We start from the raw sequence: 27,896 nt of genomic DNA, 5'->3' as shown, positions 1-27,896 counted from the left end.
CACACACACACACACACACACACACACACTCACTCACACTCACACGTGCTAGCTCAAAACAAACAAACAAACAAACAAACAACAGAACTGCAGGAAGGCAGAGAGAACCAGGCTGTACCCACACAGCTGGTCTTATTTCCTCTGCCTGTGTATTTAATGTGAAAACAATCTTTGTGCATAATATCCCCGGACAGCTCCACAAAGCTACTGAAAAACAAAAACCCAAACAGAAATGGATATTTTAAATCCAATATTATCCACGTTAAAAAATGTCCTGTGGTTTTGTTTGTTTGTTAAGTGAGCCGTCATACACGCACACCTCGGCCTTTTGCTCCCAGTGCAGGGAGTGGAGCCTGGACCCTGTGTCTGCTAGGCAGGACCTCACCATGAAGCGGTACTCCTGGCCTTTATTGTTTCTTTACAAAATTATATATTTGTGTGTCTGTCTGTCTGTCTGTCTGTGTGTCTGTGTGTGCACATGCCCTCACAGGTGTCCAAGGAGACCAGAAGAGGGTGTTTGTTGTTAAACCTCCAGGAGGCAGAGTTACAGGTGGTTAAGCTGCCTGACGTGGGCACTGGGAACTGAACTTGGATATTCTGGAAGCACAACACACTCTCTTAACTTCTGAGCCATCTCCCCAGCACGCAGTGCCTAGTAGGCCAGCTGGCTGCAGCTACCCTTTCTCCAACGGCTCAAGCCTCTGTGGGTGCCAAGCTAGAGAGGACCAGCCTGTCCTGTGAGCCGTGAGCGAGCCCGTCCCATGAGCCGCGAGCGAGCCACCTTCGGAATCAAATTCTCATCACTTGGGAGCTTCTGGTTATCCCTTCCTTTTGTGGGAACCGAAACTGGATTTTGGTGGGAGCGTGGCCCCTGGGGCAGAACAATCCGGAACAACCTGGGAAGGGCCAGGGTTTCCTACTTGGGTGGGTGGTGAAAGTGAAGGGGCACCTTTGTCTCCCACTGACAAATGTCTCTTTCTGACATCCTGCCTGGAAGCCTGACCTGGGGACTTTGTTTCTCCTGATGCTGGGGACAAAGGATGGAGATGCGAGTGGGTCCTGATGCTCCTGTGTGGAGTGGCTCTGCTGGCAATCCTCAGGCCCCAGCACACTCGGCCCACAGTGTCCCTGGCAGCCCCTCCGGAGGGTTGTACCTGAGTGCATCCATCACTGTCTTGTATGCCTCGTTACGGTGCTTCATGCCCACTAGGCTGGTGGTCCACTGCTGTAGGATTCGTTTCTTTTCCATGGCAATGGTGTCAATCTCTGTGATGGCCTGAAGAGGGGGGGCGGGACGCAGACAAGGCTGGTGCTGTCTGGTTGAACCTACCAGGCCAGGTGCAGGTGGCGAAGGGCAGGGGTGGGAGGGGAGAGAGGGGGGAATGGGGGAGGTGTGTGGCTTCTTCTACTCCCACTGGCACTGGAGGTGGCTCTTATACCTCAGTCACTGCTTTCTTGAGGACCCGGGTGTCCTCAGCCTGGGACAAGTACTGAGCCTCAAACAGGGCGATGTTTTCTTCTAGCTGGTGTGACCTTTCGGTGAGCTGGTCCACAAACAGGTCCTGAGAGAAAGAGAGCGGGCGGTAAGGAGCTGGGGGGCAGGGGCGGGCGCTGAGGTCAATTCTCCCCCACCTCCCGTGGAGCAGAGGTTTCCTGGCGATGGGCTGTGCTGCGCACTGGCTTACAGGGTTACCTGCTTTTTCTTCTCTATCTCGGCGTGCATCTTCTCCGTCTCGGTCTTCCTCACCACCTGCTTCATGACTTGGATGTCATCGCGCACGTCCTGCTCTATGTTCTGCATGTAGAAGAGGTGCAGGGCCAGGCTCTCCACCTCTGTCTGCAGGGCGGCCACTGTGGAGAAGGAGGCTGCTCAGCAATGCCCCTCCTAGGGCCTGGGGCCCTCGGGATGGCACTCTGCCCTGGGCCCTCCTTCATGGGGACACTGGAGACTCTTGGGACCCTGGCTGCCGGGAACGGGTTACATGGATCAGGCTTCCTGGCTACATGCAGCAGACAGTTGGCACTCACAGGGATGGATGCCCCTGCCTCTGCTTCCCAAGGGCTGGGATTAAAGACCTGTGGCACCAAGCTCTGGTGGAGACGATTCTTTTTTAATTTTTTCAGAGAATCTGTTTATATCCCAGAATGGCCTCAAACTGCTGATTCTCCTGCCTCCACCACCTTCCCAGGGCTAGGGTTAAAGGCATGTATAATCTACATCGAGACTGGAACTACATGTGTGTGTGTATATGTGTGTTTGTGTATCCACATGTGTTCAGTTGTATAGCAGTTAGAGATAGAGCCGGCTGGTTTCCTATATCTCTGTCTTACTGGCTTTTAAAATTTCTTCCTCCTCCTCCTCGTGTGCGTGGGTGCTTTGCCTGTGTGTGTGTGTGTGTGTGTGTACCACATACATGCATGTCTGGTGCTTTCATAGGCTGGAAGAGGACACAGGATTCCCTAGAACTGGATATGCGGGTTGTTGTGAGCTGTCATGCGGGTGCTGGAAATCGAATCTAGGGTCTCTGCAAGAACAGCCCATGCTCTTAACTTCGAGCCATTTCTCAGTTCCTACCTTACTGTTTGATGCGATTTCTCATGGAACCTGGAGCTGATTGGTCTGGCCCTCGGGATCTTCCAGTCTCTCCCACCCAGCAGTAAGATTACACGTGGACTCCACCATGCCCGGGTTAGGCAGGCGCCTGGCGTGCAGATCCTTATGCTTGCACAGACAGCGCCTCAACCACTGAACTGCACTCCCAGCCCCTGCATGACCTATAAACTATAAAGACTCGCGCTCTGCGGCTGAGGAATTGCTAATGTGATCAGAGGGCAGAAGGGAGCAAGAATCTGCTAAGCAGGGCCAGGCGTGGTGGCGCATGCCTTTAGTCCCAGCACTCGGGAGGCAGAGGCAGGTGGATTTCTGAGTTCGAGGCCAGCCTGGTTTACAGAGTGAGTTCTAGGACAGCCAGGGCTACACAGAGAAACCCTAAAAAAAAAAAAAAAAAAAAAAAAAAAAAAAAAAGAATCCGCTAAGCAGTCAGATGCGGTGGTGCAGGTCTGCCACCTCAGCACTTGGGAAGCAGAGGCAGGAAGGTCACAAGTTCTATGCCAACCGGAGGGACACACTGAGGCCACGCCTCAAAAGAGTATATGTATTTGTGTACATACATTCCATATCCGAAAGTTACCACATGCCTGCCTAGCACACTGCAGAGACCTAGGCATCCCCAGAATGGTGCTGGACAATCCTCACTTCTACCTCACAGGTTTCTTACCACTTGAGAGCAGAAAGCAGCTTAGGCACAACACAAAGGCCCTTTGGAGGAGCCCCAAGCACAGCAGGCAGGTTGGCCTCCACCGAAGGACCCACAGACAGACCCTTGCTAGTGCAGCTGCAAGGTGGTGCTGCCCCTCGGCGGGGGTGGGGTGGGGGGATGCTGTCCCTCAGTCAGGGCCTCACAGCTCCAATGGATTCCCCATAACCAAACTCACAGGGGACTTGAGGTGAGACTGGAAAGATGAGGTATGAAGGAAGCTACACTTCCATCAACACTTGTTTGTTCTGGCTGGGGGTTCGTTAGCCCAGTGGTGAGCACCTGCCTAGCATGTGTATAGCCCTGGCTCCACTTCCAGCACTGCAGAAAAAAATTAAATATCGGCAGCTATAAGTAATAGATAGATAGATTTCCACTGATAAATACCATTTATCAGCAGTTAAGAGCAAAGGACCTGAGTCCAGTTGTTCCCAGCACGAATGTGACTGGTCACAAGCATCCTTTGTCCAGTTCCAAGGGACCCAAAGCCCTTCCCTCGCCTGTGTGGGCTCTAGGTGTGCACACAGCGCACATACATACATGCAGGAAAAACACTCATACACAAGGCAGATGTGGTGCCCGTAGAGGGGAGAGGCAGGCAGATTTCCTCTAGGCTGAGGCTATCCAGGTGTGCACAGTGAGTTCCAGGCCAGCCAGGGCTACATAGTGAGAACCTGTCTCACAACAACAATAACAACAGTACCCCACCCATACTCTTTTTTTGGTTTTTGTTTTTTTTGTTTTGTTTTGTTTTGTTTTGTTTCGAGACAGGGTTTCTCTCTATAGCCTTGGCTGTCCTGGAACTCACTCTGTAGACCAGGCTAGCCTCGAACTCAGAAATCTGCCTGTCTCTGCCTCCCAAGTGCTGGGATTAAAGGTGTGCGCCATCACTGCCCAGCCCTACCCATACTCTTAAAAGAGAAATAAATCCGGCTGGCGAGATGGCTCAGCGGTTAAGAGCACTGACTGCTCTTCTGAAGGTCCTGAGTTTCAATCCCAGCAACCACATGGTGGCTCACAACCATCCGTGATGAGATCTGACGCTCTTTTCTGGCGAGTATGAAGACAGCTACAGTGTACTTACTTCTGTATAATAATAAAGAAGTCTTTGGGCCTATGTGAGCGGGGCTGACTGAAGCAAGCAGGGTTGACCAGAGCGAGCAGAGGTCCTAAAATTCAATTCCCAACAACCACATGAAGGCTCACAACCATCTGTACAGCTACCGACTACTCATATACATAAAATAAATAAATAAATCTTTTTAAAAAGAGAAACAAATCTTCTAGAAATAAGAACATTTAAAAAACAAATAGGCAGATGAAAGCTAGACAGACAGACAGGGTGATAGAAAGAAGGTTTGTGTACCAACACAGAACATTGTGTGTTCAAGCGATGGGTCTACACAGAAAGCTGAACTGTGCTGGTTGTTGGGAGAGGGCCCTGCTGGAGTCTGGTGCCCTGGAAGGATGCAGCTTAAGGTTTCCGGGGAGGGAGGCAGGCTGGAGCTGTCTTGTGGAATACTGGTTCTCTCTCTGCACAGTCTGAGGCTTCCTCTGGCTGTTGGGGCGTTTTCTTTGTTTCCGGTTTTAGTCATTTGCCTGTGAAGAGCTGGGTGCTGTCAACACAGTTTGCCAGCTGTGTTTCATCCGTGATGTCTTTAAGTGTTTCTTCCGTTCCTCTTGTCCCACCTTCTGTCTGCCTAACACACGTGTTGAGGCCATTGAAGGAGCCAAGGGTTCACTGGGCACCCCTGGCGCCATCTTTTTTAGCTCTGACTTATTTGGGACGGTTTCTATTTGGAGAACTTGTCTGTTTCAACCCTCACGTATGAGTTCCTTTCTCCAGGTGAAGAGTGTGAGGAGGCAGGGCACGGTCGCCCTGGGCGGTAGGTGCCACCCGACTGCCCTCCTCGCTGGGCATCTGAGTCTGAGGTCTTTAGAGAGGTTAACAAATTAAGTGTGGTCACTGTGGGGGAGTCTTCCGATCCTCTGGCGAGGAGATCAGGACACGGAGGGACGGCTACACAGAATCTCAGGGGCCTCGGAGGGCAGTTCTGACTGTCCTGTAAGGAGGTGAATGTCTGTTGACGAGGCAGCCTTGTCTGGGACTTGGGTGTGGCAACCGAAGCCGGCTACCTCCCGTTCCCACCTGGGCAAGCAGGGGTGTGTCACACGCGTACCTAAGCGTGCCAACCAAGGTCAACCTGTTTTTGCCAGATGAGTGACTGAGTCAATATTTCAATTGTTCTTCTAGATTTTCATTCCTCCAAGTATTAGTGAACACAAATTGATTTCAAACTTAAATGCCCGGAACCCATTTTCCTCTTCTGGAATGCCTGCTTAACCGTGCCCCACCTCCGCACCCCGTGGTATTTGTCTTTCATTGGCTGGCTCGAAGGGGATTCGAGTACTCTTTGTCATAAAAACACGGCAGGCAGGGTTCTTGCGTGACTCCTCTAGCTTTGTCCCTTCTCGTCTATTGTACAGCAAAGGGAAGATTAAGGGGTGGCCCAGCCCTTTAGGGGACAGAAGCCCATCTGCTCCATGAGCCGTGGTAGATGGGAGCCATGTAGTGTGAAGCTCCCTCTGGCTGGGGGCCTAACAGCAGGTGGATGGCAGGGCAGGGACCGTCGTCTTGCAGCATGCTCCAAGGTCTGTGATCACGGAAAGTGGGGGCTTCAGTTTCAATGCCATGCCCTTCCTTCGGTGCTTTCTCTTGATTCCGAGGTAAGTATGGAGAGGTTCTTGGTAGGGTCTGAATGAGTCCTGGGAACCCAGTCCCTAGCGTGGCGTTGCAGTGAATAGGGGTGAGGTGCAGCAGACGGGATGTGCACAGGTCACGTGCCTCCTCCGCCCTGGATGTGATGGATTAGCGCAGGATGCCAAGGGCGTGATGCGGAAGTTGCCTGTCTCTGGTCCATTCTCCTCTCCAGCCATGAGATGGAGCATCACTAGACCTGTGTTGGTCCCTCCACGTTGGACGCCTTCTTTTCCAGAACCACGTGACAGACGGTTTGGTGAACTACTTACTCGGTGTGCATGACGGGCCCCCGGGTTTGATACGCAGCACTGTGTACATCAGGTGTAGCGCGGTAAAGGACGCGCAGAGGAGATGGAAGCAGGAGGACCGATGGTCAAGATCACCCCACATGGGCTGGTGAGATGGCTCAGTGGGTAAGAGCACCCGACTGCTCTTCCGAAGGTCCGGAGTTCAAATCCCAGCAACCACATGGTGGCTCACAACCACCCGTAATGAGATCTGACTCCCTCTTCTGGAGTGTCTGAAGACAGCTACAGTGTACTTACATATAATAAATAAATAAATCTTAAAAAAAAAAAAAGATCACCCCACATAACAAGTTTGGGGCCAGCCTGGGCTACATGGCACACTGCCCTCAAAAATTAAAAAGAAAATTAAAAAATAAAACAAAACCCTGTTCACTACTAGTGTCACAGCAGATTCTGTTATGGAATATAACACCCAAACAGAAAGGAAAGCCCAGAATTCTCACCTGCACTTGTCGGGGTTCTAAATACATGACGCCAGAGCAGTGCACCTGTTTTGTTTCCTTTACTTTTGTTTTTTTTTCTATTGTATTAGTAATAGAATTGAAAAAGAAATCTGGAAACATCAGAACACACAAAGACGGATCGACCACTGGCAGCTGCTCCCTGTCTGCTAGGTCTTCTGCTCTCTGATCAGTGAGGGGGCGTGGCTTCAGTGGGGATACTGCACACAAGGAGGCCCATCTCATGTGATCTCAGGCTTCCTGGGCGCCTCTCCGCTGTCCCTCAGCACCTTTGGCTGCTGCTGTCTGGTTTGGGGCACTGCCTGATCCTGCTCTTGTGTCCAATAGTATGGCCCCTCCCATTCCTGAGTCCCACCCACCTGCTACCCATCCTCTGGATTCGTCTTTTGGACCACCGTGGACCCTTCTCTACACCATCCCAATGAGCCACAAGGGTGGTATCCCCTCCTGGACAGGTCATTGCTTTGCCAGTATCTTCAACGACATGCAATTAATCACTCAGGGGATAGGCATGGCAGTGATGGCCTTGGATCTCGGGGTTCACGGGGCGTCTTACACTTCTTTCGTTCCTCATTGGCGGTCTGGCAGGTCTTGTTGTAGACGGAGCGCGCACATTGCAGCTCCTCCTCCTTCCTTCTCCGCTCACAGGCTGCCAGAGAGTGCCGGTCATGGCTCTTCTCCAGCTGCATCTGCAGGCGGGCCAGGTGCTGCTGGACCCCGTAGAGGTTCACGCCCAGCTCCTGCCTCTGGCTTCGGGCTTGCTTGGTGGCCACATCCTGTCTCAGAGAGGGAGAGAGGGTTGAGGCAGGCCCATGGGTGCCCACTGGGCTGGGAGAAAAACAGGAACCCGGACGCACCAGCTCTTGGACGTCCAGCTTCAGTTTGTCCATCTGCCGGTTGAGGTAGCCCTTCAGAGCCTCCTGGAATCTGATCATCAGGGGCTAAGACAACAGAAAACCACAAGCAGTTAGTTCCTTTCGCGTTCGAGGCGGCAGTGCTCCACTGAGTGGTCCAGTGCTTGCTGGCTCTCCTGTGCGCGCTCTCTCTCTCTCTCTCTCTCCCTCTCTCACACATTCTCTCTCTGACCTCTGTCTCAGTCTGTCTGTTTCTGTGGGAGTGGTACGGACAGACACAGATGATTTCTCAACCAAGACTTCCTTTTTCCATTAATTAATTAATTAATTAATTAACTTTACATCCTGATTGCAGCCCCCCTCTTCTCCTCCTCGTTTCCCTCCTCACATCGCCCCTCCTCCCATTCCCCCTCATCTTTGAGAAAGGAGAAGTCCCCACCCCCCACCCCCGTGCCAACCCACCCGGGCACTTCAAGTCACTGCAAGACTAGGTATATCTTTCACTGAGGCCCGACAAGACAACCCAGTTAGGGGAACAAGATCCACAGGCAGGCAGGCAGGCAGGCAACAGAGCCAGGGTAAGCCCCTGCTCCAATTGTTTGGGGACTTGCAGGGAACCAAGTGGAAGCCACAAATCTTGGGCACCTTTCGGCCCACACCAGATACTGCAGAGATTTGGCTGCAGGGTGTGGCTGCTGAGGGGGTCAGCCTAGATTCTCCAGGGACAGTAAGGGTGATGATACCACAGCAGCTGTTTCACCGTGTGAAGTGAGGGGATTTTCCCAGCATGCCCTGGGCTCTTCCTAAGCTCCCTGGAGCACTACAGCTCTCCAAATGTGTCCTTAAAATCAAGTCCGCCTTTCTCCTGTGCTGTGGGGTCTGGACTGAGGACCCTCAGTGAGGATGATGGGAGGGAGGGCCACTATCCTCTTCCTCCCTCAAGCATCCTGCATAGTTTGGACATATTTTTAGTTGTCGGGACAGAGGTCAGAAATTTGGCTCAATGTCCTATAGGGCCCAGGTCCCTCACAGAGGACTATCAGTCCTAAAAAAAAAAAAAAACAAAAAAAACAAAAACAAAAACAAAACAAAACAAAAAAAAACAAAACCAACCCAAAAACCCAACCAAACAAAAAACAAACAAAACAAACAAACAAAAAACCCAAAAACAAAACAAACAAAAACAGTAGAGTCAAGGGTGTTTTTGATTTTGTTTTTGTCAATTGGACACAACTGGAGTCATCTGAGAAGAGGGAACCTCAACTCTGAAAATGCCCCCATTAGACTGGCCTAGAGGCAAGACTGTAGGGCGTTTTCTTGATTGATGATTGATGCGGGAGGGCCCGCCCACTGTGGGTGGTGCCAAAGCGAGGCTGGTGGTCCTGGGATATATAAGAAAGCAAACTGAGCAAGCCACGGGGAAGGAAGCCAGAAGCAGCACTCCTCCATGGCCTCTGCATCAGCTCCTCGGACAGAAAATAAACAAAGGCAGCCAGGAAACAAAGCAGGAGGTGTAGCTGATGAGCAGCTTGCAAGGCAGTTAGCACGGGAAGGCTGGGGGTGGGGGTAGGGGTGGGGTGGAGGGGGCAGACAGAACACACTGATTTCCCCCTGCAGGGGTGAGAGCAAAACCCCAGGGCGTTTTCTTACATGGTCTGGGTCCAGCACCATCAGCTGAGAGCCTTCCTCCTCTGCTTCATCACTCCCTTCAGACATTGCTCTATCGAGCAGGGCCTCGGGGCTGAGGCTCTGGACCTGGTCTAGGAACTGTATCCGGGTTTCTTCAAGGGCTCTGGGAGTTGACTGCACTGCAGTGGTCAGGGAGAGAGGGCAAAAGACACCAAGGCTTGTTTGTCATGTTCTGGGAACGTGGGCGTCAAGACACGTCCCGCTCTCACAGGCCATACTGGAAATGAGCAGGGAGAGAGCCTTCCAGTGGCAGGTTCTCAGGCTTGCCTGTGGTATGAGCCAGCGCGGACTTCAAGACATCTCACAGAACCAGCCACGTCCTAACAATGGATGGGGGACTCAGGTGAAGGGTGGAAAGTGAGGGGGCTCCTTACTGTGGGGCTTTTAGGTGCTTTGGAAAATGAAGTTCAGGGGCTGGGGAGATGGCTCAGAGGTTTAAAATGCTTGCTGCTCTTCCTTGGAAAAAAGTTTGGCTCCTGGCACCTGTGTCAGGCAGTTTACACTGGTCTCTTACTTCAACTCAGGGGGGATCTGATGCCCTCTTCTGGCCTCCTTGAGTACTGAACTCATGAGACCTATCGTTCACAGACACCAGAGGAGTTGGATGCCCCTGGAGCTTGAATCACAGGTGGTTGTAAGCTGCCTGGTGTGGGTGCTGGGAATTGAACTCTGGGTCCTCTGGAAGAGTATGTGCTCTGAGCTGCTGGGTCATCTCTCCAGCCCCGCCACCCTGCTTCAAACAAGACAATCCATACAGATGAGTGCCAGGAACAAACTGTGCAGGTAAAGCTATGGGGTGCGTGAGCTGTGGGGCAGGAGCTGGTCCAGCCAAGCGAATCTTGGGGCTGCCTCCCTGGAGAGGACGCAGAGAGGCCTTCAGGGCCAGTCAGCAGACAGCTCCCTCACTTAAGAAACTGACCAACGTGCCTGGTGGCCATGCGCCATTCTGTGAGCTCATCTGCACCATCAGGAACTGCAGCCCTGGTGTGTGTAGGACGGATCTCTAGGGGACAGTCCTCCAGGGGGCTGTGCCCCTTGTGTAGCCATCCCACAACAGGAAGATGGTGACAGTGGTTCGGCTGTGCAGTGTCTGCGCTGTCTTACTTCCTCTGTACCCCTGACGCACTTTGCTCTGAGAGCCTAGGTTTGTCTGGAGCTTAGTGGCTCAAGGGTCTTCCTGCTCCAGGTTTCACACTGCTGGGACTCTGGTGTAAAGTGTTGCGTCCATTTCTGTGGACCAGGGCCTTGGCCTTGTGTGTGCCAAGCCCCACCAGTGAGCTGCACCCAGAACCACTACCACTGTCCCATTTCTTACGAGGCTAGCTTGATCCTCCTAGTTCTCTCTCTCTCTCTCTCTCTCTCTCTCTCTCTCTCTCAAAGATTTGTTTTATGTATGTGAGTACACTCTTACTTTCTTCAGACGCACCAGAAGAGGGCGCCAGATCCCACAACAGATGGTTGTGAGCCACCGTGTGGTTGCTGGGAATTGAACTCAGGACCTTTGGAAGAGCAGTCGGTGCTCTTAACCCCTGAGCCATCTCCCCAGCCCCCCGGACCCTGTTTTCATGTCACTTTATAAATAATGTGCGGGCGCAAGCAGTGGCATTGTTACCTGACTCTTGCTGAGGCGGCTTGTCCGTTTCCAGGGGAAGATCGTCTGTGTCCGAGGGAGTCAGACTTCCCATGATGCTCAGTCTGAATCGATGTCGTGCCCCCATCGGGAATTCTCTTTGATAGGGATGGGCTGGGGCTCTCTCCTATGTAAAGAATGTCAGGAACAATTAACACGGCTATAGTTTGTATGTGAGTTTAACTGTGTCCCCTCCTAATCAAGGTTGTGAATGGACCTGTTAGACCCTCCGCTCTGCTGCCCAAATGCCAGGGGCTGAACACACTCCTCACAGGGGCTAGACTTCACTTTCTGCGCTTCCAGCAAGGGCCTTGTGGGGGACCACTTTCTCTTCTCCCATCTAAACACCTTCTCTTGATACAGATGTCTGGCTTCCCCCCCCCCCCCCCCATGAGACAAAGTCTCTCATGTAGCCCAGGGTGGCCTGGGTCCTTGCAACCCTTATGTCATCACTCAGCCTCCGTAGTGATGAAATGACGAGCCGGTGCTTTTACCCCCCCAGCTTTATGTTTGGCATTTGAAGGAGTCCCTGCAGTTACTGAGCTGGGCCATCAGTGCTCAGCAGGAGCTGAGTTAGTGAGCTGGCCCAGGAGCTGAGTTAGAACAAAGTATGAACACCATCTCTGCCCGTGAGCCCCATGTCCCATGGTGTAGGGAAGGGGACACAGATAACATAGAAGCTGAAAAGTTCACCTAAGTGTCAGCATCATCTAAAGGCGGGCTGACAAGACTTTGCTACAAGGGTGTATACAAAGTAGAGGAGGAGGAGGGAGAAGAGGAGGGAAGAGGAGGAGGACAACGACAACAAGGAGTAGCTGTGGAGAGTTGACTCTGGGAAGGGTGACCTGCCTACAGGCCCTATAGGAAGCCCCAAGGATGCTGAACTGGGCTTTTTGGGGACACAGCTGCCTTTGAATCATCCATGCCCCTATAAGTGACCCCAGTAAGACGTTTGGTTCTCCAAACTGGACTTCTGTGGAATCATTACTTCTGCTATTGGCTCACTGTCGGGGGAGGGTGCAAGAGACATTTGTTGGTGTCTGTCTCCCCAGGAAAAGGTCACTCGATTCTTTGTATGAAACACAAAGCATTCGTAGGTGACAAAGCAGATTCAGAACTTACCTCTGGCACTTAAGAAAATAAAATACGCTTTCTACTGTGCTTGGGGTTTTTCCCCCTGTAAGTTTGTGACCTGCTTTAAGTTTTGGTTTCAGGTTAGCAGATTCAAGGTCCTAGGTTCAACCCCACAAATAAACAAACAAACAAACCAAGATCAAAATGTTAGCCACTAACAATAGATGACACTTTGAATGTAAAATGGTTGGATTTGTTTTGTTTGAAATAAGGTCTCTTAAAGAAGCTCAGACTGGCGCTGGTGAGATGGCTCAGTGGGTAAGAGCACCCGACTGCTCTTCCAAAGGTCTGGAGTTCAAATCCCAGCAACCACATGGTGGCTCACAACCATCCGTAACGAGATCTGACTCCCTCTTCTGGACTGTCTGAAGACTGAAGACTACTACAGTGTACTTACATATAATAAGTAAATAAATCTTTTTTTTTTTTTTTTTTGGTTTTTCGAGACAGGGTTTCTCTGTGTAGTCGTGGCTGTCCTGGAACTCACTCTGTAGCCCAGGCTGGCCTCGAACTCAGAAATCCGCCTGCCTCTGCCTCCCAAGTGCTGGGATTAAAGGCGTGCGCCACCACGCCCGGCCTAAATAAATCTTTAAAAAAAAAAAAAAAAGCAGCTCAGACTGGGGGCTGGAGAGATGGCTCAACGGTTAAGAGCTCTTCCGACTGCTCTTCTGAAGGTCCTGAGTTCAAATCCCAACCCACATGGTGGTTCACAATTACCCATAGTGAGATCTGACAGCCTCTTCTGGTGTGTCTGAAGACAGCTACAGTGTACTTACATTAAATCAATCAATCAATCTTATGAGGAATAAAAGAAGCTCAGGCAGGCTTAGAATGCAAGATCCCCGTGCCTCCGCCTTCCTTCTGGGTGGGTTCAGGATGACTGGTGGGTGCTATTAGGGCCAGCTAATTTGAATTTTGAGAATTAAGGATTTCAGTCCATTCCCCCTTCCTTGCTCATAAAATGAACTCATTCACCCCCCGCCCCGCCCTGAGACTTTTGGAGTCCACACTGCTTTGGAAGACTGGAGACCTGGGTGCAGTCACATGCATGAATGGTGACTACAGAATGTCCCCAGCCTTGCCTGTGGCAACCTGGATCTGAGGTATAAGCTCTCTCAGCAGTGACCTGCATTTCCTAAGCGATTCCTAACATTGGCCAGCTTGGGAGAATGCGCCCATCGGATTGGCCTGTGACCAAGTATGTGGGACGTTTTGAGTTCATGATCGATGTGGGAGGGCTTAGCAAACCATTTACTGAACAAGCCCTGGGCAGGTGGTCTTAGGCTCTCTAAGAAAGCAATACGAGTAAGCCAAGAGCATGCTAGAAGCAGGGCTCCTTCACAACCTCTGCTTCAGTTCCTGCCTCCAGGTTCCCGCCTTCCCTTCCCTTCACAACAGACTACCGACATGATGTGTAAGCCCAATACCCCCCTCCCCCCTCCAGGTTTCTGGAGATCACGGTGTTTATCCCAGCAACTGGATACATTTGCTCAAGCTCCTCTCACGGGGTGAGGAACCTCACAGGCAGAAAGAGGCTGGTACAAACACTCACCGTGCTGTCCTCTGGGGGCTCTGCGAGCTCTATAGGCTCTATGGGCTCATATATGCCTTGCTGGGATGTGTCGGTTGATGTGGCTGAAGCGTTTATCTCCTCTCCACCTATCTCCAAGGGACTGACGTCAGAGTAGGAGACCTCGGGAGAGCTGACTATCTCAGAGAGCTCATCCAACTCGTCCAGAAGGGCTTCTACTTTCTCGTGGTCAGAAATTTGTAATTCTTCTTCTGGGGCAGCTCTTCCAGTGGATTCAACTTCCTCTTGGGGTCTGACCTTTCTGTGTTTAGCCTTTTTTGGCAGAGAGGCACCTGTGATGGATTCCAAGTCTATCCCTCGGAGGGCCTTCCTAATGGAGTCCACGTCTCCATCGGTTTCTTCTCCGATGGATTCAACTTTGAGTTCTGTCGTGGTCTTTTTAATGGGTTCCACGTCCATTCCTGCGGTAGCCTCTCCGATGGATTCAACTTCTGTTTCCTGTATGCTCTCTCCAGTGGGTTCCACGTCTGTTCCTGGGGAGGTCTCTCCAGTGGGTTCCACGTCTGTTCCTGGGGAGGTCTCTCCAATGAATTCCACCTCTGTGTCTGGAGCAGTCTCTCCAATGAATTCCACTTCTGTTTCTGGGGGAGTCTCTGCATCGGACCCCACTTCTCCTTCAGAGATGGCTTCCCCATCCGTGCTGACTTTCTCAGCATCCATCATTTCCCCTTCAGATCCGCCCCCGCCTTCAGCTGTAATGTCTTCTTCAGGACTTCTGGTGGGGTCTCCGCCCTCTTCCATTTCTTGGCCATCGTCCTCCACCTGTGGTGATACCTGTTACAGGGCGGCAAGAAATCCCAGGGAAGAAAATATAATCTTGAGAGATCTTAGGGTGACAAGAACATCTATATGCATCTCCCCACCCCCAAGAGATGATGTTCTGTGTCTGATGTAACGACTGCCTCTTTCTAGAGGCACGTGTTACAAGAGGAACTCTGGAAAATACAAGGCAGTGTGAGGGTTGGCGTGTTATCACCGAATGCTAACACTTTGGAATGAGCTTGACCCAGCCTATCGTCATCTGAGAAGGGGGTCTCAAGGGAGGAATTGACTAGAGAAGGCTGGCCTGTCTGTAGGGGATAGGGGTTGTCTTGATGATTCATTGGCCCGGCCCACTGCAGGCAACACCATTTCCTACATAAGCAGTCATGGGCTGTATAAAAAAGCTAGCTGAGTAGGAGCTGTGAATGAGCCGGTGTGCAGTGTTCCTGCCATACTCCCTTGGCTGTGAGTGAGTGTGGGCCCCACAAGTGAGTTCTCTGGTTAGAGGTAGTACATGCTGACTGGCAAGCAGGCTTGCCTTCAGGCTCCTGACTTGACTTCCCTCAGTGATGAACTATGACCTGGAAGTGAAAGCCATATAAACCTTTTCCTCTTCTAAAATGCTTTTGGTCAGACGATTTTATCAATGCCAGTAGAACACAGTGAGAAGGGGATGAGTCTCTCCGTGCCTGAACTGAGATGGTCCCAGAGCGTACGACGATGGCACCACGGTCCCTGGCCCCTGTCTATTTGTCTCCTAGCACACAGGGGTCTGAATGGACGTTACCTCACGGCCTTCAGTGTACTGCTGCTCCGAGTCCTCTTCGGCAGAAGACTGTTGGCCTTCCTGCTGTGACCTGCTTTTAGAGACAGGGAAGACTGGTTCACAGCCCTATCATGCACACTGCATACCAGCTGTTCACTGGTAAGGCCTCCGCCTCTCCTCCACTCTGCTGCCAGCAGAGACTCTTCCATCGCTAGGCCATGCTAGTCATGGGCCACAAATGTGGTATGGGAATGAACGTTAAGGCGCAATTATAACATGAAAGGAGCGGCGTGTGAGAACACCCCAGCGAAGTCTGTTTCTGGGGCCAAGCAGAGAAGGTCTCAGGAGAGAGGACAGCATGCCGTCTCTGCTTCTCAACATAGCCAAGGTTTGCATGTAAAATATTTTGACTTTTCAAAAACTTAGTTAGGAACTGGAGTCTGGGCCCCCAGCAGTCACGTAAGAGCTAGGCACAGTTGCTTGTGCCTGAATTCCAGCACTGTGAGGGTTTGAGGCAGGAGGACTACTGGGGTGTGCTGGCCACCAGTCAAGCTCCAGGCTCAATGAGAGGTTCTGCTTCAAGGGAATAAGGTAGAGATAGATAGAGCAGGACGCCTGAATCTTCCTCTGGCTTCTGCACGAATGCACACACACACACCACACTTCTACAGTTATGCCACATGCAATATTTGAGACTAAATATTAAAAAAGCTAAGCTAGCTTTCTAAAAAACCAAACGAATACAGATTTCTGCTTCACAGATAATGAGAGCTTGGGCTATTCCCCCCTCTGCTTTCCAGCACCACCGGAACAGGCATTTTGTGCACCTGCCTTTGTTCAGAATCTTTTCATTTCAAGTCTTCCCCAAGTTGGAGCTCATTCTATACCCGTGGTTTCACAGTTAGCCTTCTCGTGGGATATACTCTGGATATGTTTTCATGGGCATCCATAAGGACTTAACCTTTAAATACATGAAACAACCCAGAAAGGTCTGAGTGAATAGAACTGTTTAAACTTGCTTTTGTTTTGCACAAAACCTAAAACAGAGCCGGCAGCAGCATTTTGGAGTTCACTCAGTGATGGGGATCAGTCTATCCCTCAAGACCATGATGGGGGTGAGGGGAATTCATCTTGCAGGGGGAGGTATGGGCCTAGCCCGATCCCAACGGAGCGACTGCTCCTCCTTTCTTCCTAATACTGAACAGCGTCCCATCCATCCAAGTCCTGCTTTGCAGCCGGGTTTACCAAGCATGATGGTTGCCATGGTTACCGCGGGGCGTGAAAGTCTGTAGTCCAGGAGAAGCAGGGGCTAGGAGTAAGGAATGATGGGGGGTGGGGGGCGCTTGAAAAGGACAAAGGACAGAAGGTGGAAGAGATAGGGGACATGGGGGAGCGTGGGTTGGGTAGTGTAGGACGGGCCCAGAAAGTGGAGAAGAGTGGGAAGGGGCACAGAAGTGAAGGAGAAGGCGCGCCGGGTGGGGGTACCTGCTTGCAGAAAGCTAGTGAAAACATCTGGTGGGTTTATTATTCCTCCCGGGGGGCTTACCCGTCAGCCTGGTCCTCCGGCTCCGCCATCTCTCGTTGCTAGGCTACGCCATCAACATCCGGCGAAGTCTGGACCGCGTGCTCCAAGACCGCAGGAGGCGGGGTCTGGCTGCGTCCATAGATTCACACAGAACCACTAAGCAAACACATTAAAGAACAAATGTTGTGTTTTGCCTGTCCGTCGCCATGTGTCCTAGACCTTCCCGGCTGGACTTAGTTCCCGTAGAGTGACGATAGTGCTAATGCACACCTCCTTCGCCCTGATGATGTTCAGGGACTCCAAGAGTGGCAGGCAGGTTGGGGATGCTGGGTCCGGGAAACGCGCCTAGCTCTGGCTCTTCCACTTCCAGCTTTGGGTTCCTCAAGAACCCTGAGCACGGGGTCTTTCAAGGGGTCGTTGGCAGAGGAGAGGGGCGCAGTACCTTTTGGGGGCATCATTCCTTCGTAACTCTAAATCTGAGAGATAGAAATGCAGGGGGTGAGCGCATACTTGGGTACAGGGAGGCCCTGCCTTTCGGACCGAGGGCGCAGGGCTCCCATCCAGGGCAGGGTCCCGGGTACCAGGCGCGTGGCGAGATCCTGCTGAGGGAGTCAGCAGAAAGCCTGGAGCAGGGGTCGACGGATGCGCAGGACCCTGAGGTTGGAGTCTGTGCGTGGCGTTCCGGGCTGAGCGGGGCTGGGCCCTGGGGCGGAGCGGGGGCGGAGCGGAGGCGGAGCGGGGACAGCCTCTCCATATTTCCTCCCCGCCGCGCCTCGCTAGCGGCGGCGGTGGCAGTGGCGGCGGCGGCGGTGGCTCCTGGAGCCGGCGCGTGTCCAGCCCTCGCGGCGGGACCCGGGTGGGTATCAGGGTTCGTCTGGGATCGCGGGCCGGGGATTTTGGGGTCCACTCGGGACGACGTGGCGGTTCCTGGGTACGCTGGAATCTGCACGCACCGGACCCGGGCCTGCTGCGCGGGGGCCCGGGAGGGGCTCGGGGGACCGGCTCTGGGCTCTGGGCGGGGGCGATGCGGAGGGACCCGGATCTCGCTGGGGACGCCCTGGGGACTCCACCCTCAAGTGAGACTCTCTGCTCTGGGAGTGGGCCCACTCGAGGAGACTCGGTCCCCGCCTGTCTGGAGCTGTGGGCCGGGGCACTTGCGGTCTTTGTCTTGCTGGCTGGTCTGAGCATGCGAAGAACTTGTGGGGTTCCTGCACTGTCAGACAGAGCCCCCAATGTGTGCCATGCCCTCCTGGGGCGTGCGCGGTCATAGCGTTGGGGCACTAGGGGGAATGGTCAGGGCTATTTAAGAGCCCCGTGTCAGGGTCCTCGCTTCTTTTTTAGCCTACGCGCCTCTCTCTCTCTCTCTCTCTCTCTCTCTCTCTCTCTCTCTCTCTCTCTCTCTCTCTCTCCTCATGTGTGTGTGTGTGTTGGGATAGTATAAAAAGAAAAAAGGGCAATTTAAGATTGCTAAAAATAACCCACGGAACCCTGCCAGAACGCGCGGTGAGAAAAGCCTTTTCCTCNCTCTCTCTCTCTCTCTCTCTCTCTCTCTCTCTCTCTCTCTCTCTCTCTCCTCAAAAGAAAGAAAAAAATGGGATAGTATAAAAAGAAAAAAGGGCAATTTAAGATTGCTAAAAATAACCCACGGAACCCTGCCAGAACGCGCGGTGAGAAAAGCCTTTTCCTCCGAAGTCGGTGTCACATGTTGGCCACAATCTAGTCCAGGTTCCGTTCAGAAATAGGGGACTAGAAAAGCGTCTCTTGCCATTAAAGTTTGTTCCATGGCCTCTGTCAACTTCCTTTATCAGGAAAGAGAGGGGAAGTGTCCTGTCACCAAGCATATTGGTCAGAAAATGGGTGCAAAGACCCAGGGACTAGGGGCTCCACTCTAAATCTTAATAACTGATTAAAGAATTTAAAAGAAACTATGTATGTAGCTCTCGGTAGAAATATTGACATTAACCTTGATAGCGAATATTGAACTTAGTGGTGCGGTAACTTTGGGCACAGGGGCTGGCTAAGATTCACCCATTGGGAGTTTACCAGAGTTGGTTCTTAGCTGGTTGCTGGGGCTGGATCTCTTGGCTGAGCAGTTCTTACGGGTTTTTTCTCTGTTTGTTTGTTTTGTCCCCCCCCCCCCAATAGCTTTCTGGTGAATGGGATGTCTTGAGTATAGCTAGGAAGTTCTTCCTGGGAACTGTTGACTCTCCTGGCAATCACAGTGCCTGTTAACAGCCTCTGATCACCATGTGTGGGTTTTCGTTGTGCGCAAACAGGCCCGTGAAAGAGCTGCAGTTTACATGTTTTCAAAACCACATTTTTTATTATAACTATTTATTGTGTGGGGTGCGTGTGCCCACGTGTGTCTTGGTGCCTATATGGAGCTCAGAGGACAGCTTGTGGGGGTTAGTTCTGTCTTTCTGCCACATGAGTCTTGAGAGGACTCAAACCCAGGCCCTCTGGCTTGGTGGCAGCAGTCACCTTTATCCACAGAACTATTTTACTCACATTTACCCCAAGATGATATCACATGATGACATGTGACCCAGCACAGACTTGGCTGGCCTGCTCTTCATAGGGCTTTGTTAAGGGGGGCGGGGGGGGGGCCGGCGGTGGCTGGGAGGTGCTTGCTCAGCAACCTCGGCAGGCAGCTAGGATCAGTTCACCGTGCTCCCGAGGAGCACTCTTTGCTTTGGAGCTTCCCCCTTGGAGAGGATGGCCTTTGGGCTGACAGAACTCCTCACTACTGCCCTGGCCTCTCTGTGCCCTGATTTTGAGTGACAAACTTCAGTGATAAAATCATCTTCCCTGGGCATGGTGGCTCAGGACTGCAATTCTAGTGCCTGGGAAGATGAGACAGGGGGATTTCTGTGCATTTAAGGCCAGCCTGGGCTATAGAGTGAGCTTTAGGCCATCCTGGGGTACATAGATTCTTTCTCAAAGAACCAAATCAAACCAAACCCCCCCAAAAAACCCCGGTATGGTCTCCAAAAATAGACAGTATACACCAGTCACTGGCTTTCGTTGGATTCCTTGTTCCTTGGTTCCTCTTCAAAACCTCACCGCCCAAGTGTCTGGCAGACAGCAAGTAACTTTTTGTTGCGACTCAGTCTCTCTCTCTCCCCACATCTGCAGCCTAGGCTGGTCTAGAACTCATGGTAATTCCCCTGCCTCTGCATCGTAAGTGCTGGGATTGCAGATGTGTGCTTCCATTGCCCACGAGGGCATATGTGTGGGATCACCTGCTGTGGCATGGGAAACCTACAAGTGTTCTCTCCTCCAGCAGCTGACAACTGCCCTCTCCTCAGTAAGAGGCGGGATCTGGGGACTGCCTTCTCTCCTAGCTGGAGGCTGACTGGTTTGCTCTGTGCAGGCGTTATGCAGGTAGCCACAGCTGTGGCTGTGAGTTCGTGTCCTGTCCGGATGTCATCTGTTCACAGCAATCCTCCCCATCCCCTGGCTCTTACGTCCTTCCTGCCTCCCCCTCTACGGTGCTTTCCCCCTCCTCTGAGGTGCTCCCTGAGCCTGGTGTACAGTGGGGGCTGGTAAGGCGGAGGGCGCAGTCTCTTTATTGCACTTTGCTGAAGAGACTGCTACAACACTGGAACTTCTGTGACGGAGGCTGAGAGCGAGCAGCAGGGGTCCTGGGTCAGGGCTCTGCCAACCCCACGCAGCTGTTTTCAGTGTTGACTCTTCGTGTGGATGGTTTATTGGGTGGAAAGTTGATCGTATTTGGACTGATTTTCTTTTGCGATGCCAAAGACTGGACATGGGCACGATCTCACGCTTGCTAGGCAGGGGCTCTTCCTCCAAGCCCGTGGGTTTGTGAAGGCGTTCCTTGGGCTCACGATGGAGCCGTGGCAGGCCTTAAGTTGCCATCTTCCTGCCTCGGCCCTCTGGGTGGCTGAGATTACAGGCCAGATACCATGAGTTATTGCTACACTCCAATCTTTGTAACTTGGTGGGGACTGAACTCCCTCAGGCTGTTCTGGGGAGCAGGGTTGGTCAGGTTACCTGGCAACACAGGTCTCTAAGATTCTAGCTCATCCCTCCCTATGCCTGAGGTTTGTTTGTTTTTTGTTTTTTAAATTCTTTCACAGGCTGGATTCTGCTCTTGTAAGATTGGCTGTGTAGATTGATACAAGCTTCATGAGGGTTTGTAGCAGGAGAAGCTGACTTTATTGATGGCTGTCATATTCTACATCATTTGATTGCAGTTGTGGGGTATTGATGTAGCCGAGACTTCAGGTAGGGAAGAAGCCCGAGCCTGGGCAGAGTGCCACCCTTAGTGGACGCACCCAGAACTCTAAAGAGACGAGACGGAATCTTTCTTTCACTTCAGATGATAGTAGCTTCAGGCCATAACCCATTCATCTGATGGTTAATCTTTTATAAATATATTTTGGCTACACAAGAACAACTTCATCAGTTTTAGAGAAAAACCCCAGGGCGGGCAAGGTGTAAAATCTCAGCTGCTGCCCAGAGGAGAACGGAGGAGAGATGGGAAAAGGCCACACCATTAGAGATCCACAGGGTGGGCAAGAAGGCTTTAGGTGAAAATAAAAACAAAACAAAACATCCCCGTCCCCGCCAACCAAAAACAATAAGGAAACCAGAAAATGTTGATAAATGTTCCCAAATTATTAAAGAGAGTGGGATAGAGAGCAAGTAAGCTAGGCTTTTCTGACAATCCAGAGAGTGGGCAGACCTATGACAGTTCTGTGGCTGCAGCCTGTAACTGCCTAAAACATCTTCTTAGCTTACACTTATTTTCTGTCTATATGTGTATGAATACATACATGCATACATACATACATACATATATATATATATATATATACACACACAAAGAGAGTGCACTCGTGTGCGTGCGTGTGAGAGAGAATGTGTGTGTGAGGTATGTGGGGGTGGGTATGTATGTGTGTGCGCTCAGATGTGTGCATATGTTCACATGTGTGCGTGTGCATATGTGTGTGTGTGTGAGAGAGAGAGAGAGAGAGAGAATATGTGGGGAGGAGAGGGGCATTATGGGGTGGGTATGTGTGTGTACACAAATGTGTGTATATACTCACATGTGTGCCTCTGTGTGTGTGTGTATGTAGTTGTATGTTCTCATGTGCATGCATGAACATGGGGGTCCAGATGTCTTTCCTCAGGAGCCATTCATCCTTCCTTTCTCAGAAGCTCTGGGGATTTCCGTGTCTCCGCCTCTGTAGCATTGGATTACAGGTGTGTCCCAGCCTTCACATGGCCTTGGGGATGGAACGCCAGTCCTTAGGCTCCTGGGGCAGACAAGATGCTGACAGACAAGTTACTGACCGACATGTTATGAACTGAGCCACCTTTCCAGCCCCTCACAAGTTCACGTTTTGTAACTAAGTAACTTTCTCTAAACTGGATCAATCAGGCTCCTCTTTGCCATATCAGCAGTATGGGTTTACTCTGATTTGAATCTTGTTTTGTGGTTCCTTAGCTTGTTCTTGGCACACACACACACAGAGAGAGAGAGAGAGAGAGAGAGAGAGAGAGAGAGAGAGAGAGAGAGAGAGAGAGCACCATCTACAAGTACAGTGTAGAAGTCAGGAGGGGCTAGCCTGGTCTTGGTGCTGCCGGGGTACCCTCTGGGTAGCCTGGTTTCAGCTGCTCATGGAGTCCCTGGCTTGGTCTGCGCTGCTGGTGGACTCCCTGGCCGGCTTTGCAGTTTGCCACCTTGGGCTTAATCCTCCTCTGTCTTAGCACCGGGCACATCACCAAGTTTCCCTGCCCTTTTTGGCCCAGTTTCCCTTGTTCTGTGGGAGAAAGAGGATGTTTGTGTTTGTGGTCCAGGGACATGAAAGCAGACGGCTTCTGGAGGGAGGCCCTGGCTTTGGGGTTTTGCAGGGAGAGGCTGTGTCAGAGTGATTGCTGAACAGTTGGAAGAGGAAGATGGCAGCTTCAGGGACTCCCTGCGCCGCCTCCCAGCCCTGATGTGCTGACTAGCGTGCTGTGAAGGGCCTTTTCCTTGTGGCAGATGGTCTGGGTTCCAGCAGTAAGGTTAACCCCCTCAACCTCAGCTCTTCCGCTGGGTCACAAGTCGGCCATCTTGTCTCTTCAAAGGGGAGCCCAGTGGTATCCTACAGGGAGCCCCGTGGTATCCTATAGGGGCCCGTGGGCTGGGAGTGTACTTCTCTTTTGCTTTGATGCCATACCCAGAGTTAAATGCACCTTGAGGACACGTCATGGCAGCCTCCCAAGGGCTTCGTTGAGTGATGGGACCAAAGGTCTTCCCAGAGGGAAAGCCAACAGGAACGTAAGGGGAGCTGAGGCCTCGGCGGACAGATGCGGAGGGAGGAACCGGTGCCCGTCTGTGCGCGTCTGACCCGAGTTTAATAAGTCATCGTCCAGCCCAGGCTTTATTGTTGGAGCCTTGAGGGAAAAGTCGATGGACCGGTTTCTGTCGGTTTAGGCAGGTGACCTGAGCTCAAGGCAGTCTACCGCTGAGCAGTCTGATAGTGCCAGGGGAGTAACCGGGTATGGGCTCCATCCATTCGCACAGTACCCTTGGCCTCTTCTCTAAACGATCCCTACTTCAAGGCAGTGGGCAGAGGCCATGCATGAGCAATTGTGTAGTGTCTGAGTATGTGATATGTGATGCAGACTGGTGCAAGCCAGCATCAGACCCAGGACAGCCTGAGCTGGGACCCAACACAGGGCATACGGGGTGGGAAGCCGTGGCTGCCTCCTCTCCTGGTGGGTACAGATCTCTCTCTCTCTCTCTCTTAAAGATTTATTTATTTTTATTTATATAAGTACACTGTAGCTGTCTTCAGACACACCAGAAGAGGGCATCAGATCCCATTACAGATGGTTATGAGCCACCATGTGGTTGCTGGGAATTGAACTCAGGACCTCTGGAAGAGCAGTCAGTGCTCTTGACCACTGAGCCATCTCTCCAGCCCCACAGACCACCCACTTACTTACTTTGATTTTTTTTTTCTAGGAAGTTTCCAGAAGAGACTTTTGCCCCTTTGCTCTTGTTTGTCTCCCCAGGGAGCTGATGACACCTCCTTATACCCAGACAGGAAACCAAGGTTTTGGCTGGAGGAAGTTCCGGTCACTCAGTTCCCCTAGCCTCACAGGAGGGGGTCCGGTCCTTCCAGGGGACATCAGATCCTGGCTCTAGGCCTCAGTCCTCTGTGCTGTTTCCAGGGCGATTGCTCTGCGTGGATTCCTAGGAGCTAGTGACTGTTGATGATTCCAACCTTCCAGGAGCTGCCAGTCAGCAAGCATGTCATGAGGTTCTTGTCCTAGAGTCTGGCAGATGTACATATCCTCTATTGACACGGGGACCATGCCTGTTTCCAGCAGGATTCAGGTTGCATGTGGAGTCAGGTTCACGGAGTCAAGTTCACACAGTAGCTGACCTGGAGAGGAGAGGAGAGGAGAGCTTGGGTTACCCGAGTGTGATCGCAGGCTCCTTACAGGCTGGGAAGTCAGTGTCAGATCTGTGGACTGTGGCAAAGGCTCCATTGGTCATCACTGGCCAAGGATGCAAGGCTTCTGGGAGGTCCTCTGGGGTCTCCAGAAAGAACAAGTCCTGCCTGTTTGCTATTGTAGTCCAGGGGTCCCGTTTGCACCTCTGAATCTCAGAGATTCAGGACTGTACACCTGGGCTGGGTAAGCTCTGAACATGGCTGGCCCCTGCTACAGCAGCCACAGGAGGCGGATGCTCAGAAACAAAGGTGGGCTGTCATGTTCTTACTGGTTTTCTGATGGCCATCGCCCTCTCCACATCTTGGAGGGACCTAGGGCATAAGTCACCCAATCCCTGCCCATAAATTCTGGGTAATACGTGGCTTAACTTCACTCCTTGTAAACATCAGCTAAATGAGATGCTAGCCGCACTGCCACAAGGGTTATGGAAAACTCCAGTTGCTACTCTGGCCAGCAGACTCAAAGCCCCCAAGATAAAATTTCAGTAGCTCCTGTGGGCAGTAGGTAACCTAGGCTCCACTTGAGGTAGATCCTGGCTTATCAGGGGCTGTGTAAGAAGCCACCTGTTTTCCTCCTAGCCCTGCTGTGGGTCTCCTGTCTCCTATCTCTCTCCTCTTGGGACTTCTGTCCTACTCCATTTTAAAAACAATGTGTGTTTTAATTTTATGTGTATGCATGTTCTGCCTACACATACATTTGTGCACCACTCTCATTTAGACCCTGCAGAGGCCAGGAGATTGCATTAGAGCTCTGGAATTGGAGTTTACAGATGTCTGTGAACTACCATGTAGGTTCTAGGAACAGAACTTGGGTCTCTGCAAGAGCTCTTCACCGCTGTACCATTTCTCCAGCCTGGTTGTTTTTAATGTATTTATTTTTCCATTTTCATAAGTGTATGTGGCATGTATATGTGTGTAGGCGCATGTGTGTGAATGTGCGCGTACATTGTGCATGTGGAGACCTGATGTTGGTATTTGCAATCTTACTTGTTTGCTTTTCCATCTTTTTCCTTGAGGCAAGGAGGGACTCTCAATCAAATCCAGAGCTCACTCACCGATATGGCCAATCTCACTGGTTAGCTTGCTTTCGGAATTCCTTGTCTATACCTTCCCTGGCTGGGATTACAGGAGGAGCACGATACCCACCTGGCATTTATGCAGGTTTTAGGAATCCAAGTTCTGGTTCTCATACTTGTAAGTCGAGCATTAACCACAGAGCCATCTCCCTATCTCCCCCAAATATTTGTGTGTGTGTGTATGTGTACATGTACGGGGTGTTTGTCTTGTTGAGACCAGAGACAGACATCCAGTCTTTTCCTTGATTGTTCTCCACCTCTAAGGCAGGGTCTCTCATTTGAACCCAGAGCACACATATTAGACGACTCTAGCTAGACAGCCTGCGACGGAGATCAGGATCCCATCTCAGCTTCCAGTGTGACTGGATGACCGGCAGGCCACCGTGGTCACCTGCTTTAACATGAGTGCTAGGATCTGAGTTCTCTCCTTCACGCTCCTCAGAGCCCTTTACCCACCAAGCCACCTTCCTTTCATCAGTTTGCATTTTTCCCTAGCTGGCGCCCCGCCCCCACCCCGGTACCTTTTATCTCTGAGGCGGCCTTCAGCGTCTTTATCCCCCACCGACATCCCCTGGGAGCTGTCAGAGCAGGGAGCCCACGTTTCTCTGTGGGTTTCTTAGGGAGGGTCTTGTGAGCTGTCTCTGAGGCAAGGAAGCCATGCTGTTCTTTTCTTTCCGATTGCACAGTAGTTTTGCAGATGGCTCTGCCTAGCTGGTACTGGCTGCCTAGAACAGCCTAAGGTGTGGCTGGGGGCATACTCAGTCACGCGTGGAAACAGCCTTTGCTTTTCATACTTTGCCCTTTAAAGCCATCAGCCGTGGCCGATTGCCTGTGTGCCCGAGCTGGCTGGAGTCTGGCCCTGGCTTCCCTCCATCTCTGGTTCTTTGTGCCAGCTGTCAGGCTGGCTGCTGTCCCCTTCATCAGCAGAAGGAGGTGTTAGGACATCGGTGGGGGTGGTGCAGCCCAGAGGGAGCTGTCTGGCACACTGAGTGTGGTCTAAGATCTGAGGTGCTGACATGGGCATAAGCGTTCTAAAGAACATATATTATATCACAGGAATCTATTCAGGAGACAAGGTGCTCATGGCTGTCAAGGGTCTGTCTTGAATCTGTGAGGTTGAGGCCAGCCTGGTCTATATAATAAGTTCCAGGCTAGCTAGGGCATGTGTAATATGACCCTGTCTAAGTCAACTAACCAATCAGTCAATATTAGGGGCTGGGGAGACGCTCACCAGTAAAGTGCTTGCTCCGAAGTGTTTGGATTCCAGAATCCACATGAAAGCCGAGTATGACAGCCGACCTCTGTGATCTCAGCCTCTATGGAGAGAAGGGAGACAGACGGGAATGCCTGGAAGCTCATGGCCTACCTCTCTGTATAGCTGTGAACAAGAGACCCTGTCTCAGCAAGGAAGAAGGCGAAGACACCAGAGGTTTGTCCTCTGAGCTCCACACTTGTGCAGTGACGTGTGTTCACTCACCCACATGCATACGTGCTTGCGTGTACACACACACACACGCACACGCACACGCACACACACACACACCACAGGCATGTATACACACACACACAAAAATTATAAAAAATAAAACAAAAATAAATATTGTTTTAGAGCTTTTTACTTGAGTTTCTCCACCCACTTCTGGGACTCTGGCTGATGACCGTCCTCTGAGTGTCCTGCCCTTTAATGCCACTGACCCTGATGCTGTGATAGGTTGGAAAGTCAGGCGTGTACTCACCCCTCACAGTCTTTCAGGGAGCCTCATGTTGGTGATATTGAAAGTCTTGCTGTGTCTGTCTTTCCCCACTGCCCTGTGTGTAATTGCTCGAAGCTGCTGGCCTGAGGAAAGGACTCAGAAGTGGAAGGGGCCTGTGGCTGGCACCCTTTCTGACGTCTGGTGGTCATTGCTCCTTCTGACCGCAGAGGGCACCAGGTCCCTAAAGTCATGGGTACAAACTGCTCCATACTATTGTGCTTCAAGGTCGTGTGTGTTGAATGCAAAGACATCAGGAGGGTTCTCCGAGCAGTAGACTCAGTGAAGCCCTCTTTGAGGCAATAATGGCTTTGTCCCATCTCTAGCAATTAACTTCCTCAGGACTTGATCCATACCAGAGTGCCCAATGCTGCTTTTTTTTGGGGGGGGGGCGGTTTTTGAGACAGGGTTTCTCTGCGTAGCCCTGGCTGACCTGGAACTCACTCTGTAGACCAGGCTGGCCTCGAACTCAGAAATCCGCCTGCCTCTGCCTCCCGAGTGCTGGGATTAAAGGCGTGCGCCACCACGCCCGGCTCCAATGCTGCTTTTGATGAAGTCTCCACTTTCTCTGTTAGGAAACAAACAAGACTAGTATCTCAGTTGGATTTCTGTTGTTTCGATAAAGACAAGGACTAAAAGCAAGTGTGGGAGGGAAGGGGAGAGGAGGTTTGATTGGTTTATGCGTCCATATCACAGCCTGTCACTGAAGGAAGTTGGAGAAGGAGCTGAAGCAGACACACAATCCAGATATTTTATTTATATGCCTATGCCCAGATTGAGCAGATCTAGAGCTATGCTA

The 27,896-nt window shown here is 51.7% G+C and overlaps 2 protein-coding genes across 4 annotated transcripts in view; one reads left to right on the top strand and one right to left on the bottom strand.

Annotated features, from left to right (window-relative positions):
• Positions 1 to 16,873, bottom strand: part of Ccdc40 (coiled-coil domain containing 40) — a 36,903-nt gene extending 20,030 nt beyond the window's left edge. The window contains exons 1-10 of one of the 2 annotated variants that reach the window (XM_021178226.1): positions 16,820 to 16,873; positions 15,295 to 15,364; positions 13,707 to 14,519; positions 11,003 to 11,147; positions 9,352 to 9,509; positions 7,705 to 7,788; positions 7,404 to 7,623; positions 1,694 to 1,851; positions 1,440 to 1,562; positions 1,155 to 1,276 (exon numbers count right to left, since the gene is read on the bottom strand). In XM_021178226.1, the coding sequence (XP_021033885.1) occupies positions 1,155 to 1,276; positions 1,440 to 1,562; positions 1,694 to 1,851; positions 7,404 to 7,623; positions 7,705 to 7,788; positions 9,352 to 9,509; positions 11,003 to 11,147; positions 13,707 to 14,519; positions 15,295 to 15,364; positions 16,820 to 16,848 (1,922 nt within the window). In that variant the 5' untranslated portion in view covers positions 16,849 to 16,873. Of the gene's footprint in view, positions 1 to 1,154; positions 1,277 to 1,439; positions 1,563 to 1,693; positions 1,852 to 7,403; positions 7,624 to 7,704; positions 7,789 to 9,351; positions 9,510 to 11,002; positions 11,148 to 13,706; positions 14,520 to 15,294; positions 15,368 to 16,819 lie in introns of both variants that reach the window. The other variant, XM_021178225.1, reaches the window with a different exon arrangement.
• A 677-nt stretch (positions 16,874 to 17,550) lies between these two features.
• Positions 17,551 to 27,896, top strand: part of Tbc1d16 (TBC1 domain family member 16) — an 83,935-nt gene continuing 73,589 nt past the window's right edge. Inside the window, exon 1 of one of the 2 annotated variants that reach the window (XM_029484035.1) lies at positions 17,551 to 17,654. The gene's annotated coding sequence lies outside the window, so the exon portion shown is untranslated. The remainder of the gene's footprint in view (positions 17,655 to 27,896) is intronic. The other variant, XM_021177371.2, reaches the window with a different exon arrangement.

This window comes from Mus caroli, chromosome 11, assembly GCF_900094665.2.
Source record: "Mus caroli chromosome 11, CAROLI_EIJ_v1.1, whole genome shotgun sequence".
In the NCBI taxonomy this organism is placed as follows: Eukaryota; Metazoa; Chordata; class Mammalia; order Rodentia; family Muridae; genus Mus; species Mus caroli.
The sequence above is the reverse complement of the archived record's forward strand: the minus strand, read 5'-3'. Positions and strand labels throughout refer to the sequence as shown.